This window comes from Bufo bufo, chromosome 5 (genome assembly GCF_905171765.1).
Source record: "Bufo bufo chromosome 5, aBufBuf1.1, whole genome shotgun sequence".
NCBI lineage: Eukaryota > Metazoa > Chordata > Amphibia > Anura > Bufonidae > Bufo > Bufo bufo.
Genome location: NC_053393.1, coordinates 380,562,442 through 380,582,676, shown reverse-complemented (window position 1 = coordinate 380,582,676; position 20,235 = coordinate 380,562,442). Strand labels below are relative to the sequence as shown.

General features: G+C 43.2%; 1 protein-coding gene across 1 annotated transcript in view; it reads left to right on the top strand.

Moving 5' to 3' along the window:
* Positions 1-20,235, top strand: part of MAK (male germ cell associated kinase) — a 65,693-nt gene that overhangs the window by 5,609 nt on the left and 39,849 nt on the right. The window contains exons 2-4 of the mRNA XM_040433029.1: positions 18,189-18,442; positions 18,829-18,883; positions 19,706-19,827. Of these exons, the coding sequence (XP_040288963.1) occupies positions 18,333-18,442; positions 18,829-18,883; positions 19,706-19,827 (287 nt within the window). The 5' untranslated portion in view covers positions 18,189-18,332. The remainder of the gene's footprint in view (positions 1-18,188; positions 18,443-18,828; positions 18,884-19,705; positions 19,828-20,235) is intronic.

The following is a 20,235-nucleotide window of genomic DNA, read 5'->3' as shown; positions in this document are numbered from 1 at the left end:
TGGTATAGTGGCTGTGCTTGGTAGTGCAGCCCTACCCTGTTCTCTGTGTTCTGCCCGCCCAGCTCCTCTTGATTGATGCCACTGTTCCCTGCATCGTTGGCGAAATCCCGCGCCTGCGCCGTTCACTTCTGTCTTCGGCGCAGTGAGTGAATGATGCGATCCTGGTGCCGGATTCCTCACTGCGCCGACTACGTCACAGTGAGGAAGCCGGCATCAGGAGAGCGGCCTTCACTCACTGCGCCTGCGCCGAAGACAGAAGTGAACGGCGCAGGCGCGGGATTTCGCCAACGATGCAGGGAACAGTGGCATCAATCAAGAGGAGCTGGGCCTGCAGAACACTGGACCTGGGTGGGATAAAGCGTGAGTGGACGGAGCCTCTAGGTGCTGATTTTACGCCCACGTAGCACCTAGAGGCTCATTAGCATACAATAAAAGTGCTTTTTTAACAAAAACGTCTGCAGGGACTAATGTTAGAAACATACTGTTATGTAGTGCTGACATTAGCGCATCGCTATATCAGTCAGCTACATAACAGTATTTCTGGTGGTAGAAACCCTTTAAGGCTCATGCACACGGCCATATTTTTAGTCCACATGTCATCCGCATTTTTTGCGGATCGGATACGGACCTATTCATCTCAAAGATGCGGGCCGCACACTGTAAAGTAGAACGTAGAAGAAGTAGAACATTGTGAAGTAGTGAAAAAAAAAATGTCTGCAGGCTCTCGGCCGCTATCCGTATATTGCGGATCTGCAATTTGCAGACCGCAAAAACGGCTACGGCTGTGTGCTTGAGCCCTTAAAGGGGTTGTCTCACGTCTACAAATGGCATTTATCATGTAGAGAAAGTTAATACAAGGCACTTACTAATGTATTGTGATTATCCATATTGCCTCTGGATTCATTTTTCCATCATATTATACACTGCTCGTTTCCATGGTTACAACCACTCTGCAATCCACAAGCAGTGGCCGTGCTTGCACACTATAGGAAAGGGTGCCAGCCTTTCTGGTAGCCAGGACCACGGGAGTGAGCGTTGGCCACCGCTTTTTCCTATAGTGTGCAAGCAGGACCACCCCTGGTGGATTGCAGGGTGGTCATAACCATGGTAAAGTGTGTAATGCGACGGAAAGATATATCCAGCCAGCAAAGCAGGCAATATGGACAATCACAATGCATTAGTAAGTGCCTGGTATTAACTTTCTCTACATGATAAATGCCATTTGCTGAAGTGACACGACCGCTTTAACATGTTGGCCTTGTCTTAGCATTTCGCCCAAGGTAAGTTCATGGCTGCTTGGCATATTAGCTGGCATAAACGTCTACCCGTGCAGTTTTATGCTTGGCATTTCTACGCATGAGACTTTCCCAGCTCAGCTCTACAGTTCGTCTGGTGACCATCCCGGCCAATAATACATTTCCTTGCTCGCACGCAATGATAGGCGGCCCTGGCGGTGAGTAAGGAACTTGTCGTTATTTAGGAGCCTGTTATTTGGATGGGCTCCTGAACTGGAGGACGTACGCGCCCCGCCAGTGTGAGAAGGGTGCATTGGTGCCATTGGCTGTTGGGATAAGCTTCCTCTTTAGAATATGACATGGTGATCAGTAGTGGCTGGGGGCTTGGAGTTAGTAATAAAAATATAGAGCGACCTCTATTAGTCAGTGGTCTTGCTGCTCAGCACATGCAGTATTTTTTCGCGGTGCCCTCCCCTATGCATCAGCAGCAATAATACCTCTTGACGCTCCAGCCATGTGACTTCTGCTGTCAGTACACCATAGTAGTAATGTCCGCCTATTGCCGACTGTGTATGGACAACAGATTTCTTATTTGTAAAGACAAGAAGTGGCACTAATTGGCGCAAATCTATTCCTCATGGCAGGGATGGATTTCATTTTCTGTCATTGGGACAGTCCAATACACGCCACATTTCAGTCCAGCGAGCTTCAGTTTAAGACGGGAGTATAAAACGCATCTCAGTAAATCTCCGTTATTACTAGTCACGGAGGGGAGTCCTGGGAAAGTGCCTACCGTACCTGCGTCCCTTACGCTGGCAGACTGTGGTATTGGCCATCATGTCTGCATGTCATCAGATGGTACCCTGTCCTCTACGTGTCCGCTGAACGTCTAATTCTTTTGTAATCCCGTGTAAAGCGATTACTGTTTAGTGTGTCTGGAAGAGGGGCGACAATCTGCTTACAATTGGATTTACTTCTACTATTAGCGACATAGTGGTAGTCACATCGCTGTATCACCCCCGGCTCATAGCAATTGTGTACTATGTGCTCAGATCGATTTGGGCTACAGCCTAGCAATGGTGGGTGCAACTCTAAAATTTAGATGCGGTGACACCAGCATCTAAGGGGTTACAGGGGTTGTCTCACTTCATGTAGAGAAAGTTAAAGGGGTTATCCGATATCTAAAATATCTGCCACCCGCGTCGCTCCAGATCCCTGCATGGCCGCCGCTGCATCTCCCCGTCGCTCGGATCAAAACTTACTGCAGTGAGGGGGGGGGGGGGGGGGCAGCCAATAGCAGGCCGCAACAGGGGTGAGCCTCCTTGATTGCAGGATGGTCGTAATCTCTGGAAACGAGTAGTGTATAATGGGATGGAAAAATGAATCCAGCCAGCAAAGGAAGTAATATGCACAATCACAATACATTAGTAAGTGCCTTGTATTAACTGTCTCTACATGATAAATGCTATCTGCTGACACAACCTGTTTAAATGGCTGGAATCAGAGTTACCGTATCTTTTAGGGCCCATGCGTACTCCGTGTGCATTCCGTTTCCGTATGTCCGTATTTCCATTCCACACAAAAATAGGACATGTCTTATTATTGTCCGCATTACTGACAAGGATAGTGCTGTTCTATCAGGGGCCAGCTGTTCCGTTCTGCAAAATACAGAATGCACACGGACGTCATCCATATTTTTTGCAAAATACATACGGTCGTGTGCATGAGCCCTTAGAGCGAGGTGATGCTAAATTAAATGCATTTTAAGAACTTTTAATACAAAGTTTTTAGTGTAATTTAAAAAAATGAAAAAGTCTCCCTCCCCAAAAATAAAAAAAAGGTTTCTTTTAATATGCTTTTTTTTTTTTTTTAAACAAAATGTATAATTTTTTTTTAAAATAGTTTACCTTAAAAAAGTACATACTCTATTTGTTACTGCTGCAGTTGTAACCACTTCTAGAATAAAGTTGTTATTTTCACCACATGATAAATGGTACAATTGGTTTATTTTATTAAATTGCATCCCACCCAAAAAAATTTTTTGAAAAACAAATCAATAAATTATGCATAACCTAAAATGGTACAATTTAAAATTCAACCTGTTCAGCAAAAGAACAAGCCCTTATTGTGGCTATATTGAGGGGGGGGGAGGTTATGGCTCTCAGAATGTAGCACGCTGAGTATGTGCCCAATAGTGGTGCTACAGGTATCTGAACCTGAAAATAAGGCTGGTGTAGGGAAGCTACTACTGCATAATGTTACAAGGAAAGATGTGGCGTGAGAATGGGAACCCGTTGTAGAATACAAGAGCAAGGAACGCCTCATATACTTGTGGCCTCTTGATATTTGCTTGCCAGAGGGTATGACCATGCCTGTTTGAAAGACACTTTCCTAAAATGTGTGAGATAGTTGGGACAGGTAAATGGTGATCCTGTGAGGTAGGTGGGACAGGTAGAAAGTGACCCACCTCACAGGGTCACCTTCTACCTGTCCCAACTACTGTACCTCACAGGGTCACCTTCTACCTGTCCCACCCACCTCACAGGGTCACCTTCTACCTGTCCCACCCACCTCACAGGGTCACCTTCTACCTGTCCCAACTACCTCACAGGGTCACCTTCTACCTGGTCCCACCCACCTCACAGGGTCACCTTCTACCTGTCCCACCCACCTCACAGGGTCACCTTCTACCTGTCCCAACTACCTCACAGGGTCACCTTCTACCTGTCCCACCCACCTCACAGGGTCACCTTCTACCTGTCCCACCCACCTCACAGGGTCACCTTCTACCTGTCCCAACTACCTCACAGGGTCACCTTCTACCTGTCCCAACTACCTCACAGGGTCACCTTCTACCTGTCCCACCTACCTCACAGGGTCACCTTCTACCTGTCCCACCTACCTCACAGGGTCACCTTCTACCTGTCCCAACTACCTCACAGGGTCACCTTCTACCTGTCCCACCTACCTCACAGGGTCACCTTCTACCTGTCCCACCTACCTCACAGGGTCACCTTCTACCTGTCCCAACTACCTCACAGGGTCACCTTCTACCTGTCCCAACTACCTCACAGGGTCACCTTCTACCTGTCCCACCTACCTCACAGGGTCACCTTCTACCTGTCCCACCTACCTCACAGGGTCACCTTCTACCTGTCCCACCTACCTCACAGGATCACCTTCTATCTGTCCCACCTACCTCACAGGATCACCTTTGACTGTACTTGTCCTGTGTACCACATATGGTCCCCTTCTGCCTGTCCCACCTATGTCACAGGGTCCCCTTCTACCTGTCCCACCTATAGTACCTCAAAGAATCATCTTCCACCTATCCCAGCTACCTCACAGGATCACCTTCTACTGTACCTGTCCCACCTACATCACAGGGTCACCTTCTACCTGCCCACCCACCTCACAGGATCACCTTCTACATAACCCACATACGTCACAGGTTGTCTCTGCAACCAATGACGGCACAGCTTTTGGTTTTCAGAAGCAGACTACAAAATGAAAGATGTGCTGTGATTGGTTGCTATAGAACAGTTTCTCTCCCATATATTTTCCTTCTCGGCGCTGTCACAATTATTCTAGAAATGTAGTGAATTGGTAGATAGTCCTGGAGATGTCAGTCAGTGGCTGCATATTTTTCACTCTATTTCTATACGCAGAATGGGGAGAATTTGTCATATATTCTGCAATAGTAGCTATAGAAATACTTTCCCACCATGTATGGCATGCTCTTCACTTTTCTGACACAAGTTGGGGTGGATGAGGCCTCAGGGGCCTGGCCTACATGGCCTTAAAAATGTCATATTTCTTGCGCCAGAAAGCTATGGTATATTTTCTTTTTTGGTGCACAGACGTCCTGAGATGCATCACTCACCTTAATAAATTTAGTGCAACCTATGAAAGCGCATGTATATGTGTGTGTGTATATATATATATATATAATGTATAGTGGGGGCTCGCTCTGGTAGACAGGATTAGCGGACGCAGTATAGAGGCAACAAATGTATGTATACTAGGGATCGACCGATTATCGGTTTTACCGATAATATCGGCCGATATTCAGGATTTTGAACGTTATCGGCATCTATTTTGCCGATATACCGATAACGTATGGGGAACTGCTGCTGACAGCGCTCTCTGTGTTCCCTCAGCAGCACAGGGGAGAAGGAAGCAGTGTCTCTCTCCCCCTGTGCTGCTGCTGCCGCCAATTAGAGGAGAGAGGACAAAAGAAGGGGAGGGGCTGTGGCCACCGCTCCACCAATGAAGATAAGTCTTTCAGTAATTCATATACAGGAGGCGGGGGCTGTCTGCAGAATCACATAGCCGTCTCCCGACCTCTATGAGCGGTAGCTGCGATCTGCGGTAGTTAACCCCTTAGGTGCCGCGGATCGCAGCTACCGCTCATAGAGGTCGGGAGCCGGCTATGTAATTCTGCAGCCAGCTCCCGCCTCCTGTATATGAATTAATGAAAGACTTATCTTCATTGGTGGCGCAGTGCGCCCCCCCAAAGCCCCCCAGTATTAATCATTGGTGGCGCTGTGCGCTCCCCACCCAAGCCCGACCCCCCCCCAGTATTAATCATTGGTGGCAGTGGCCACAGGATCCCCTCTCCCCTGCTCCTCCGATCGGAGCCCCAGCAGTGTAATCCTGGGGCTCCGATCGGTTACCATGGCAGCCAGGACGCTACTGAAGCCCTGGCTGCCATGTTCAGCTCCATGCTGCTGTGTGCACAAAGCACAGAGCAGCAGGGACAGTGTGAGATCCTATTCACCCTGATAGATCTCTATCAGGGTGAATAGGACAAGGGTTCTAGTCCCTAAGGGGGCTAAAAGTTAGTAAAAAACAAAACAAAAATATTAAGTATAAATGAAAAAGAAAGATTTACAAAAAAATATAAAAAAACACGTTAACAATAAACATTAATTTTCAGCAGATTTGTGTAGGAAATAATTTTTTTTCAAAAATGAAAATTCCCAGAATATTGGTATAAATTATTGGCTATAGGCTATCGGCCTGAAAGTTCACAAATTATCGGTATCAGCCCTAAAAAATCAATATCGGTCGATCCCTAATGTATACTAATGCCAGAAGCCTGACAAATAAAACTGGGGAACTGGAATTAGTGATGTGTGAGGAGGACTATGACATAGTGGGAATAACTGAGACATGGCTGGATGATAACTATGACTGGGCAGTTAATGTACAAGGTTACAGTCTGTTTAGAAAGGATCGTCAAAACCGGAGAGGGGGAGGGGTCTGCCTTTATGTAAAGTCCTGTCTAAAGCCCACAGTCCGAGAAGATATAAGTGAGGGACATGAACATGTGAAGTCACTGTGGGTAGAAATACAGTACAGATCAAAAGTTTGGACACACCGTCTCATTCAAAGAGTTTTCTTTATTTTCATGACTATGAAAATTGTAGATTCACACTGAAGGCATCAAAACTATGAATTAACACATGTGGAATTATATTCATAACAAACAAGTGTGAAACAACTGAAAATATGTCATATTCTAGGTTCTTCAAAGTAGCCACCTTTTGCTTTGATTACTGCTTTGCACACTCTTGATGAGCTTCAAGAGGTAGTCCCCTGAAATGGTTTTCACTTCATAGGTGTGCCCTGTGAGGTTTAATAAGTGGGATTTCTTGCCTTATAAATGGGGTTGGGACCATCAGTTGCGTTGAGGAGAAGTCAGGTGGATACACAGCTGATAGTCCTACTGAATAGACTGTTAGAATTTGTATTATGGCAAGAAAAAAGCAACTAAGTAAAGAAAAACGAGTGGCCATCATTACTTTAAGAAATTAAGGTCAGTCAGTCAGCCGAAAAATTGGGAAAACTTTGAAAGTAAGGGCTATTTGAATATGAAGGAGAGTGATGGGGTGCTGCGCCAGATGACCTGGCCTCCACAGTCACCGGACCTGAACCCAATCGAGATGTTTTGGGGTGAGCTGGACCGCAGAGTGAAGGCAAAAGGGCCAACAAGTGCTAAGCATCTCTGGGAACTCCTTCAAGACTGTTGGAAGACCATTTCAGGGGACTACCTCTTGAAGCTCATCAAGAGAATGCCAAGAGTGTGCAAAGCAGTAATCAAAGCAAAAGGTGGCTACTTTGAAGAACCTAGAATATGACATATTTTCAGTTGTTTCACACTTGTTTGTTATGTATATAATTCCACATGTGTTAATTCAGAGTTTTGATGCCTTCATAGTCATGAAAATAAAGAAAACTCTTTGAATGAGAAGGTATGTCCAAACTTTTGGTCTGTACTGTACATGGAGGCAAAAATAATAAATTACTAATAGGAGTTTATTATTGTAACGGACCGTTTCAGCAGACAAGGGGTTAAAATCCGTTTAGGCGATATGCCCCTTTCTGAGAGACAGGCACAGCTACTGCAGAACACCAAACTCCCGAACTGGATACAAAATAGCACTCCAAACTGGAACCTCACGAATAGCTGCTAGCAGACGAACAGGAATCAGCTTACACTCCTGGCAATCAGTCTCTAACAGCATACAGCGGATCCCCCCAATAACGAGACAAGGCTCCGTGTTGAGGGTCAAGCAGTGGTCTGACTGTACTTCAAGTACAGCCTCTTTTATTCATAAACCACAAACATAGTACTGCCCACAGGGTTTTGAAATACAACCAATCAGTAATTTACAACATATACAATGTAAGTACAGCAACCAATCGTTCATGCCCCCAGAGGACCAGAAGGGAGACTGCGACACAGGACAGATACAACATATCCCCACAATGCATCATGGTTTCCTCCTCTCTGTCCCGGAGACAACCGAGGAGCAATCCAATTATCTCTCAGGACAAAGGGAAATCGCCAATACACATGTGGATACAACAGGACAGACATCACCATTTAAACACACAATGGGACAATGGCACAATAGAAACACACCCAGCATATTCCTCCCAAGCTGACAAGTTACACTTATTATAAATTGTTACAACTTTGTGAGTTTATATTGTCCATACATATAACTTACATCAATTTAAACAGTATAACGTGGGGACAAACCTATCCAAAATTCACTTGAATAGGTTCAGGGGTTTAAAAGTTAGTATGGGCCATAATCCTGAGGCAAGAGGCTTTTAAACAGGCCTCTCCAAAACCCAGTGGCGAGGTTGGTTTCGCCACAATTATAAACCACCTAATATACCATAGTCCACAGAAAATCTACTACTAAACGAGATACACGAGGCGGCAAATCATAATGAGGTGGTTATTATGGGGGACTTCAACTACCCAGATTTATACTGGGAAACTGAAACTTGTATATCTCATAAAGGATACAGGTTCTTGGCAATAACCAAAGACAATTACCTCTCCCAACTGGTTCAGGACCCGACTAGAGGGACGGCCATACTGGACTTAGTATTAACCAATAGGCCTGACAGAACAACAGACGTGCAGGTTGGGGGACACCTGGGAAATAGTGACCATAAAGTAATAACCTTCCAATTATCATTCAAAAGAGCATTTCTACAGGGATGAACAAAAATACCAAACTTCAAAAAAGCTAAATGTAGCCAACTAAGAGAGGCCATAGGCCTAACTAACTGGGATAAAGTCCTCAAAAATAAAAATACAGCCACTAAATGGGATATCTTTAAAAGCATCCTAAAATCTCATTGTGAGAGGTACATACCTTATGGGAATAAAAGGTTAAGGAAATAAAAAGAAAAAAATGTGGATAAACAGAACTGTAAAGAAAGCAATAAATGACAAAAATAAAGCATATAAATCACTAAAACAGGAGGGTAGCACAGAAGCACTGAAAAACTATAAGGAAAAAAATAGAACATGTAAAAAACAAATAAAAGCGGCCAAACTAGAGACCGAGAGATTAATTGCCAAAGAGAGTAAAACTAACCCTAAAATGTTCTTCAATTATATAAATGTTAAAAAGTATAAATCTGAAGGTGTCGGCCCTTTAACCACCTTCGGACCGCCTAACGCAGGATCGCGTTCCGGAGGTGGCAGCCCTGCGCACAGTCACGCATATACGCGTCATCTCGCGATGGCCGAGATTTCCTGTGAACGCGCGCACACAGGCGCGCGCGCTCACAGGATCGGAAGGTAAGCGAGTGGATCTCCAGCCTGCCAGCGGCGATCGTTCGCTGGCAGGCTGGAGATGTGTTTTTTTTAACCCCTAACAGGTATATTAGACGCTGTTTTGATAACAGCGTCTAATATACCTGCTACCTGGTCCTCTGGTGGTCCCCTTTGTTTGGATCGACCACCAGAGGACACAGGTAGCTCAGTAAAGTAGCACCAAGCACCACTACACTACACTACACCCCCCCCCGTCACTTATTAACCCCTTATTAGCCCCTGATCACCCCTGATCACCCCATATAGACTCCCTGATCACCCCCCTGTCATTGATTACCCCCCTGTCATTGATCACCCCCCTGTAAAGCTCCATTCAGATGTCCGCATGATTTTTACGGATCCACTGATAGATGGATCGGATCCGCAAAACGCATCCGGACGTCTGAATGAAGCCTTACAGGGGCGTGATCAATGACTGTGGTTATCACCCCATATAGACTCCCTGATCACCCCCCTGTCATTGATTACCCCCCTGTCATTGATTACCCCCCTGTAAAGCTCCATTCAGACGTCCGCATGATTTTTACGGATCCACTGATAGATGGATCGGATCTGCAAAACGCATCCGGACGTCTGAATGAAGCCTTACAGGGGCATGATCAATGACTGTGGTGATCACCCCATATAGACTCCCTGATCACCCCCCTGTAAAGCTCCATTCAGATGTCCGCATGATTTTTACGGATGCACTGATAGATGGATCCGATCCGCAAAACGCATCCGGACGTCTGAATGAAGCCTTACAGGGGCATGATCAATGACTGTGGTGATCACCCCATATAGACTCCCTGATCACCCCCCTGTAAAGCTCCATTCAGATGTCCGCATGATTTTTACGGATGCACTGATAGATGGATCCGATCCGCAAAACGCATCCGGACGTCTGAATGAAGCCTTACAGGGGCATGATCAATGACTGTGGTGATCACCCCCCTGTCATTGATTACCCCCCTGTAAAGCTCCATTCAGATGTCCGCATGATTTTTACGGATGCACTGATAGATGGATCCGATCCGCAAAACGCATCCGGACGTCTGAATAAAGCCTTACAGGGGCATGATCAATGACTGTGGTGATCACCCCCCTGTCATTGATTACCCCCCTGTAAAGCTCCATTCAGATGTCCGCATGATTTTTACGGATGCACTGATAGATGGATCCGATCCGCAAAACGCATCCGGATGTCTGAATGAAGCCTTACAGGGGCGTGATCAATGACTGTGGTGATCACCCCATATAGACTCCCTGATCACCCCCCTGTCATTGATTACCCCCCTGTAAAGCTCCATTCAGATGTCCGCATGATTTTTACGGATGCACTGATAGATGGATCGGATCCGCAAAACGCATCCGGACGTCTGAATGAAGCCTTACAGGGGCGTGATCAATGACTGTGGTGATCACCCCATATAGACTCCCTGATCACCCCCCTGTCATTGATTACCCCCCTGTAAAGCTCCATTCAGATGTCCGCATGATTTTTACGGATGCACTGATAGATGGATCGGATCCGCAAAACGCATACGGACGTCTGAATGAAGCCTTACACGGGCGTGATCAATGACTGTGGTTATCACCCCATATAGACTCCCTGATCACCCCCCTGTCATTGATCACCCCCCTGTCATTGATCACCCCTCTGTAAGGCTCCATTCAGACATTTTTTTGGCCCAAGTTAGCGGAATTTTTTTTTTTTTTCTTACAAAGTCTCATATTCCACTAACTTGTGTCAAAAAATAAAATCTCACATGAACTCCCCATACCCCTCACGGAAACCAAATGCGTAAAATTTTTTAGACATTTATATTCCAGACTTCTTCTCACGCTTTAGGGCCCCTAGAATGCCAGGGCAGTATAAATACCCCACATGTGACCCCATTTTGGAAAGAAGACACCCCCAGGTATTCCGTGAGGGGCATATTGAGTCCATGAAAGATTGAAATTTTTGTCCCAAGTTAGCGGAACGGGAGACTTTGTGAGAAAAAAATAAAAAATATCAATTTCCGCTAACTTGTGCCAAAAAAAAAAAATTTCGATGAACTCGCCATGCCCCTCATTGAATACCTTGGGGTGTCTTCTTTCCAAAATGGGGTCACATGTGGGGTATTTATACTGCCCTGGCATTCTAGGGGCCCCAAAGCGTGAGAAGAAGTCTGGTATCCAAATGTCTAAAAATGCCCTCCTAAAAGGAATTTGGGCACCTTTGCGCATCTAGGCTGCAAAAAAGTGGCACACATCTGGTATCGCCGTACTCAGGAGAAGTTGGGGAATGTGTTTTGGGGTGTCATTTTACATATACCCATGCTGGGTGAGAGAAATATCTTGGCAAAAGACAACTTTTCCCATTTTTTTATACAAAGTTGGCATTTGACCAAGATATTTATCTCACCCAGCATGGGTATATGTAAAATGACACCCCAAAACACATTCCCCACCTTCTCCTGAGTACGGAGATACCAGATGTGTGACACTTTTTTGCAGCCTAGGTGGGCAAAGGGGCCCATATTCCAAAGAGCACCTTTCGGATTTCACAGGTCATTTTTTACAGAATTTGATTTCAAACTCCTTACCACACATTTGGGCCCCTAGAATGCCAGGGCAGTATAACTACCCCCCAAGTGACCCCATTTTGGAAAGAAGAGACCCCAAGGTATTCGCTGATGGGCATAGTGAGTTCATGGAAGTTTTTATTTTTTGTCACAAGTTAGTGGAATATGAGACTTTGTATGAAAAAAAAAAAAAAAAAAAATCATCATTTTCCACTAACTTGTGACAAAAAATTAAAAATTCTAGGAACTTGCCATGCCCCTCACGGAATACCTTGGGGTGTCTTCTTTCCAAAATGGGGTCACTTGTGGGGTAGTTATACTGCCCTGGCATTCTAGGGGCCCAAATGTGTGGTAAGGAGTTTGAAATCAAATTCTGTAAAAAATGACCTGTGAAATCCGAAAGGTGCTCTTTGGAATATGGGCCCCTTTGCCCACCTAGGCTGCAAAAAAGTGTCACACATCTGGTATTGCCGTACTCAGGAGAAGGTGGGGAATGTGTTTTGGGGTGTCATTTTACATATACCCATGCTGGGTGAGAGAAATATCTTGGCAAAAGACAACTTTTCCCATTTTTTTATACAAAGTTGGCATTTGACCAAGATATTTATCTCACCCAGCATGGGTATATGTAAAAAGACACCCCAAAACACATTCCCCACCTTCTCCTGAGTACGGAGATACCAGATGTGTGACACTTTTTTGCAGCCTAGGTGGGCAAAGGGGCCCATATTCCAAAGAGCACCTTTCGGATTTCACAGGTCATTTTTTACAGAATTTGATTTCAAACTCCTTACCACACATTTGGGCCCCTAAAATGCCAGGGCAGTATAACTACCCCACAAGTGACCCCATTTTGGAAAGAAGAGACCCCAAGGTATTTCGTGATGGGCATAGTGAGTTCAAAGAAGTTTTTATTTTTTGTCACAAGTTAGTGGAATATGAGACTTTGTAAGAAAAAAAAAAAATCATCATTTTCCGCTAACTTGTGACAAAAAATAAAAAGTTCTATGAACTCACTATGCCCATCAGCGAATACCTTAGGGTGTGTACTTTCCGAAATGGGGTCATTTGTGGGGTATTTGTACTGTCTGGCCATTGTAGAACCTCAGGAAACATGACAGGTGCTCAGAAAGTCAGAGCTGCTTCAAAAAGCGGAAATTCACATTTTTGTACCATAGTTTGTAAACGCTATAACTTTTACCCAAACCATTTTTTTTTTACCCAAACATTTTTTTTTATCAAAGACATGTAGAACTATAAATTTAGAGCAAAATTTCTATATGGATCTCGTTTTTTTTGCAAAATTTTACAACTGAAAGTGAAAAATGTCATTTTTTTGCAAAAAAATCGTTAAATTTCGATTAATAACAAAAAAAGTAAAAATGTCAGCAGCAATGAAATACCACCAAATGAAAGCTCTATTAGTGAGAAGAAAAGGAGGTAAAATTAATTTGGGTGGTAAGTTGCATGACCGAGCAATAAACGGTGAAAGTAGTGTAGGTCAGAAGTGTAAAAAGTGGCCTGGTCTTTCAGGGTGTTTAAGCACTGGGGGCTGAGGTGGTTAAAGAGTAATGAGGGGGGAGTCGCAGAGAGCGACGAGGAGAAAGCAAAGCTGTTAAATATTTTTTTCTCCAATGTATTCACTGAGGAAAATAAACTGTCAGATGACATGCAGAATGTAAAAATAAATTCCCCATTAAAAGTGTCCTGTCTGACCCAGGAAGAAGTACAACAGCGACTTAAAAAGATTAAAATAGACAAATCGCCAGGACCGGATGGCATACACCCCCGTATCCTAAGGGAATTAAGTAATGTCATAGCCAGACCCTTATTTCTGATATTTGCAGACTCTATACTGACAGGGAATGTCCCACAGGATTGGCGCATAGCAAATGTGGTGCCAATATTAAAAAAGGGTCCAAAAACAGAGCCTGGAAACTATAGGCTGGTAAGTTTAACATCTGTTGTGGGTAAACTGTTTGAAGGTTTTCTGAGAGATGCTATGTTAGAGCATCTCAACAGAAATAAGCAAATAACGCCATATCAGCATGGCTTCGTGAGGGATCAGTCATGTCAAACTAATTTAATCAGTTTCTATGAGGAGGTAAGTTCTAGCCTTGACAGCGGCGAATCAATGGATGTCGTATATCTGGACTTCTCCAAAGCATTTGACACTGTACCACATAAAAGGTTAGTATATAAAATGAGAATGCTCGGACTGGGAGAAAACGTCTGTAAGTGGGTAAGTAACTGGCTCAATGATAGAAAACAGAGGGTGGTTATTAGTTGTACACACTCAGATTGGGTCACTGTCACTAGTGGGGTACCTCAGGGGTCAGTATTGGGCCCTATTCTCTTCAATATATTTATTAATGATCTTGTAGAAGGCTTGCATAGTAAAATATCAATTTTCGCAGATGACACTAAACTGTGTAAAGTAATTTACACTGATGAGGACAGTATACTACTACAGAGGGATCTGGATAGATTGGAGGCTTGGGCAGAGAAGTGGCAGATGAGGTTTAACACTGAGAAATGTAAAGTTATGCACATGGGAAGGAATAAATACAAGTCACCCATACATACTAAATGGTAAAACACTCGGTAACACTGACATGGAAAAGGATCTAGGAATTTTAATAAACAGCAAACTAAGCTGCAAAAAACAGTGTCAGACAGCTGCTGCCAAGGCTAATAAGATAATGGGTTGCATCAAAAGGGGCATAGATGCCCGTGATGAGAACATAGTCCTACCACTTACCAAATCATCAGTCAGACCACACATGGAGTACTGTGTACAGTTCTGGGCTCCTGTGAACAAGGCAGACATAGCAGAGCTGGAGAGGGTCCAGAGGAGGGCAAATAAAGTTATAACTGGAATGGGGCAACTACAGCACCCTGAAAGATTATCAAAATTAGGGTTATTCACTTTAGAAAAAAAGGGGAGATCTAATTACTATATATAAATATATCAGGGGTCAGTACAGAGATCTATCCCATCATCTATTTATCCCCAGGACTGTGACTGTGACAAGGGGACATCCTCTGCTTCTGGAGGAAAGAAGGTTTGTACACAAACATAGAAAAGGATTCTTTACGGTAAGAGCAGTCAGACTATGGAACTCTCTGCCTGAGGAGGTGGTGATGGTGAGTACAATACAGGAATTCAAGAGGGGCCTGGATGTATTTCTGGAGTGTAATAATATTACAGGCTATAGCTACTAGAGAGGGGTCGTTGATCCAGGGAGTTATTCTGATTGCCTGATTGGAGTCGGGAAGGAATTTTTTATTCCCCTAAAGTGGGGAAAATTGGCTTCTACCTCACAGTTTTTTTTTTTTTTGCCTTCCTCTGGATCAACTTGCAGGATGACAGGCCGAACTGGATGGACAAATGTCTTTTTTCGGCCTTATGTACTATGTTACTATGTATTAAGTTCTTTGGTTTAAACAGTTCAGTGTTTTATTCACACTTTAGGCAAGTGACAAAACAAGCAGTCATATTCAAACAAAAAGTTACCTTGCGGTGTTGGTGGTAATTCACACCATGTGGCAATTCTGCCTCAAAGAGTCCTTGACCATAGCAGCACCAACCAGTTTTTACGCTAAACAGGTAGCAAGCCTTCATCCAGACACAAGGCTCCCAGATCCGAACACAGAGACATGGCTTCTGAGCCCAGCTGCCTATTTAAGGACAGCCAGGTGCTGCCAAAACCCGGACCGGCATTTAAAATCCGGTCCGGTATTTGACCTTACCTGCCTGTAAATCAGCCTAGCAGCACATGCTGGGAGGAAAATACCTGTTTTCCCAGACAAAACCCCTCACTGTGTCACAATATATATATATATATATATATATTTTTTTTTTTTATTAAGATTGATGTCAGAAAGGCTAGTTTTAATAAATTCCCACCATATGTGTTAACATAGGAGCACTGAGCCCTGTTGTTGAATTTAGTAGAAGCATTACCTGTAACATTAGCGATAATTAAAGATTATCCAGATGTCAGGTTACTCAGGATAGCAACAAAGAAGAGATATCTGCATACAAAGTAACTCCGTCCAGCCAAGGTGCATTAACTGAAACATGAGCTAACACAATTGGGTCATAGCCGTGCTGTAAGTGCAGACCCGAGCAACACTACAGAACTATATAAATATATATATTATAGATGATCGAAATTAGGCTACTTTCACACTAGCGTTTCTATTTTCCGGTATTGAGATCCGTCATAGGGTCTCAATACCGGAAAAAAAAAAAAACGCTTCCGTTTTGTCCCCATTCATTGTCAATGGGGACAACACATAACTGAACAGAATGGAATGCTCCAAAATACATTCCGTTCCGTTTGGTTGCGTTCCCATACTGAAGAGCAAACCGCAGTATGCTGCGGTTTTCTTTCCGTCATTGAATGTGGAGCAAAACGGATCCGTCATGACCCACAATGCAAGTCAATGGGATTAACTCTGACACTATCTGACACAATAGAAAACGGCTATGGCTATGTTAAAGATAATACAACCGGATCTGTTCATAAAGGATGCAGATAGTTGTATCATCAGTAACGGAAGCGTTTTTGCTGAGCCCTGCCGGATCCAGCAAAAACGCTAGTGTGAAAGTAGCCTTATTCTACAGAATTGATTTGTCCAATCACACTATGTGTATATAAAGATAATTTTTCTACAAACAGTAAAAAAGAGAAAGTACAACAGTTTCAAGATTAGAAGGTCCTGCTGTAGCAATAGCCAAACAAGCAATCTGGGGCGCCAGTCCCTCTAGAATTGTAGAAAAACATCAATTTCCAAATCTCTTCTATTCAAATTTGGAAATTAATACTTTTCAAAAGTTCTAGAGGGACTGACAGATTGCTTGTTTGGCTGGTAATAAAAAGCAGCAGCAGGAGGAGGACAGGACCAGCGCTGTAGAGAATGGCGCTGGAGAAAGGGGTCAGTATAAGATGATTTTTTATTTTATTTCAGGCTGTTGCAAGGCTTGTCTGAGATTTTTATTGGTCTTGAAAACCACTTTTAAGAGAATTAGCAGTTAGGTAGAGAGTTACTATTTATGTGTTGAAGGCTCTGATGATACATCAAGATATTAAATTCAGAAAGCTGGCTTCAGTATTGGAAGCACAGTCACATCTCCATACTCATAATGCTTGTCTCCCTTTGTTATCCATACCTTTGCCACCAAGCAAAAGGGTTTTTTCCAGGTGTTTTTAATATTGATGCCTAATTCTCAGGATAGGACATCAGTATCAGATCGGAGGAGACTGCAGTCGTGCTTCTAGGTTGAATTTGATTCTATTTTTTTTTTTGGCATTAAGTTCAGTATCGGCCTACTGTAGTCGGCCATTGGGGAGGAAATGGCATGTACCGCAGTGGTGTGGATGGTAAAGGACCGTTGTACATTGGGGTTTAAAGGGGTTGTAGAGAATTAGAAATACATGGTTCACCTATCAGAGTTGTGTTTGGTATTGCATCTCAGCTACATTGAAAAGAGTCAACTTGAGCTGCAGTACCACACACAGTGGTGGAACAATGTGGTGCTGTCTTTGGAAGAAAGCAGCCATGCGTCTAGAAAACTAATTTAAGGGTAACCAGTCATCACTAGATCCAGGTCATGGACTGAGTGGTTTAGAAACCTGGGGTACAGAAGTGCTTCCTGAGAGGTGGACAGAAGGTAAATGGAAATCACTGTTGATTGGATCCCAGTAATTAGTATGAGATGTTGGCCACCTTTGCCTGCACTCACCTCAATCGCCTGGTTTCAGAGCAACGAGGGATGCTTGGGTGACAGCCAGGTAGACACGAGGGCACTGTAACCTTGCATTGGATCTTTTGGTATTGTATAATTTGGACTAGTGATTCTGAACCTGTGTCTAGCTAAAAAGTGCCTTCATCATACAGTCCACAGTCAGGGTGGTCCAGCAGTGCCAGACCCTCCTGACTGTCTTTGTGTGTGATGGGAGAAAAAGTCCTGTTCTTGTGACGGATCAGAAGACAAAACGGTGATGTGAACCCAGTCTGATGTGCATGTTGTAGAGCTGTGTGTGTATAATGTGCGTACAGCAGAGCTGTGTGTGTATAATATGTGTACTGTACTGCACTGACTCCTCCACTTTATTAAACCACTATTGAAAGTTTAATAAGTAGAGAATATTATTTATTTATTTTTTTCATTTTGTGTGTTATAGTCTGGAAAATATTATATTATATCATTTGTATGCTGACGGAATTTTATGGGTTTCCTTTTAGGTTCCCTTTGGAATGGCCACATCGGGGGACTGCCCATACTCTGCAGCTTAACATTTCACATGTATTATCTTATCCATACAAGTCATAATACTTTTCTATCACTCCTCGGCTGCTCAATTCTTTGTCCAACCATTGAAAAATCAGATGGTAAAGATGAACCGCTATACAACATTCAAGCAGCTCGGAGATGGCACATATGGGAGCGTGATAATGGGCAAAAGCAATGAGTCTGGAGAACTTGTGGCTATTAAAAGGTAAGTGAACAATTCAGTGTAAATGCATCGGCTCAGATAATCAATGATGAATTCTGGCTGTAGCCAATGACGGCATATTGATAGGATATCATGCTCAGAGCCCCACTGACCATTAGACCATGGGGGCAGCCTGCGAAAACTAGAGTATGTTTAAAGATATCAAAGAATCTGTGACATTTGATGAATTTGGCTTCTATATTGAAGGGGTATTATAATAATGTGAAAAAAAGTTTTAAAAAAAGTAACTTTTTTGTTTTACAAAATATACATTTTTGGCACCCCTAATAGGGGTGTGTACATATGGCAGCGACATTAGTTTGTACATGTACAATGGTGTTCATACGGTATAACATTGTGTATATTGATTTACTGTTGTCTTCCTACAGGATGAAAAGAAAGTTCTATTCTTGGGATGAGTGCATGAATTTAAAAGAAGTAAAGGTAAGGTTACAGAGTGGAACCAAAATGTCATGGGGTCAATGTGTGGCTTAAGGGGCTTTTCTTGAAATTTAGCTCATCAATATCTTATTGTGGGGGTCACATTCCCAGCACCCCTCCTTCAACGGGGCCACAGTACTTTAGTATTTGAGAGCTGCCAGGAGAGATTTGAGGTGAGGTGATGATGACATAATCCTGTAGTTCACAGGAAGTCGGTCACACAGGAGAGACTGACCGAAGATCTATACTTGTACTCAGACTGGGAAACACATGACCTAGATGAAAGGGCTCAGACTGGGAAACACATGACCTAGACCCATAATGAAAGGGCTCATGTGTCTTGGGACAAAACAGATTACATTGCTAGAATACTGCTGGCGAGGTTTATATATGCAAACAATTTGCTGAATTTACTTACATACCTCCCAACTTTTCGGACGGTCAAAGAGCGACACTTTTGGTTCATTGTGCGAAAGATCAAGATTTCCCTGCATATCTATAGACTTCCATAGTTTTCTCTTAAGAAACAGCGCAAAAATAATCTGAATTTAGAAATTTCGAAAATCCCAATTGCATTAAATAATGAAATAATATACAAGACGGGCTCGAATATACAGAGAAGAACCAGACAAACACTTTCTAGGTCAATATTGTAAATGTAACAATACAAATCGCTATCTCAGATCAAAAAGAGGGACATTTATGGAGCAAAGAGGGACAGAGGGTCTTGGGTCAAAAATAGGGACTGTCCCTCCAAAAGAGGGACACTTGGGAGGTCTGTACTTATGTCTTATTTTTATTGTTCTCTCTTTGTATTTGCTCCAGTCTTTGAAGAAACTTAATCATGCTAATGTGATCAAACTGAAAGAGGTGATCAGAGAAAACGACCAGCTGTACTTTGTATTTGAATACATGAAAGAAAATCTTTATCAACTAATGAAAGACAGGTATGATTTTATGGAATTACATTTTAACAAATTGGTGATTATTTTAAAATCAAGTACAGATGTCCATTAATCAGTGGAATTCTTTTTTATAGATCCTAGTGCAGTACTTATAAAAGAAAACAGTAATAATCACTGCTGGATCTCGTTGCTATTGCAGATATACATTATAGTCACTTACATTGATGGACTAACGGCATATATATATATTTTTTTGCCTGAGCACATGTGGATGTCTCCATGCTGGATTTAAAGGCGTAGCTCATATGTGTGTATGTGAGGAGTAGCACAATTTCTGGTCAATATATGATATACTGCATTTATCAGCAATTTTCCTCTCTTCAGACGCCATTTCTTTCAGTTTTCCCTGAGCTGAAATCTAGAATGGGTGGAGACTAGCTATTGTTATGT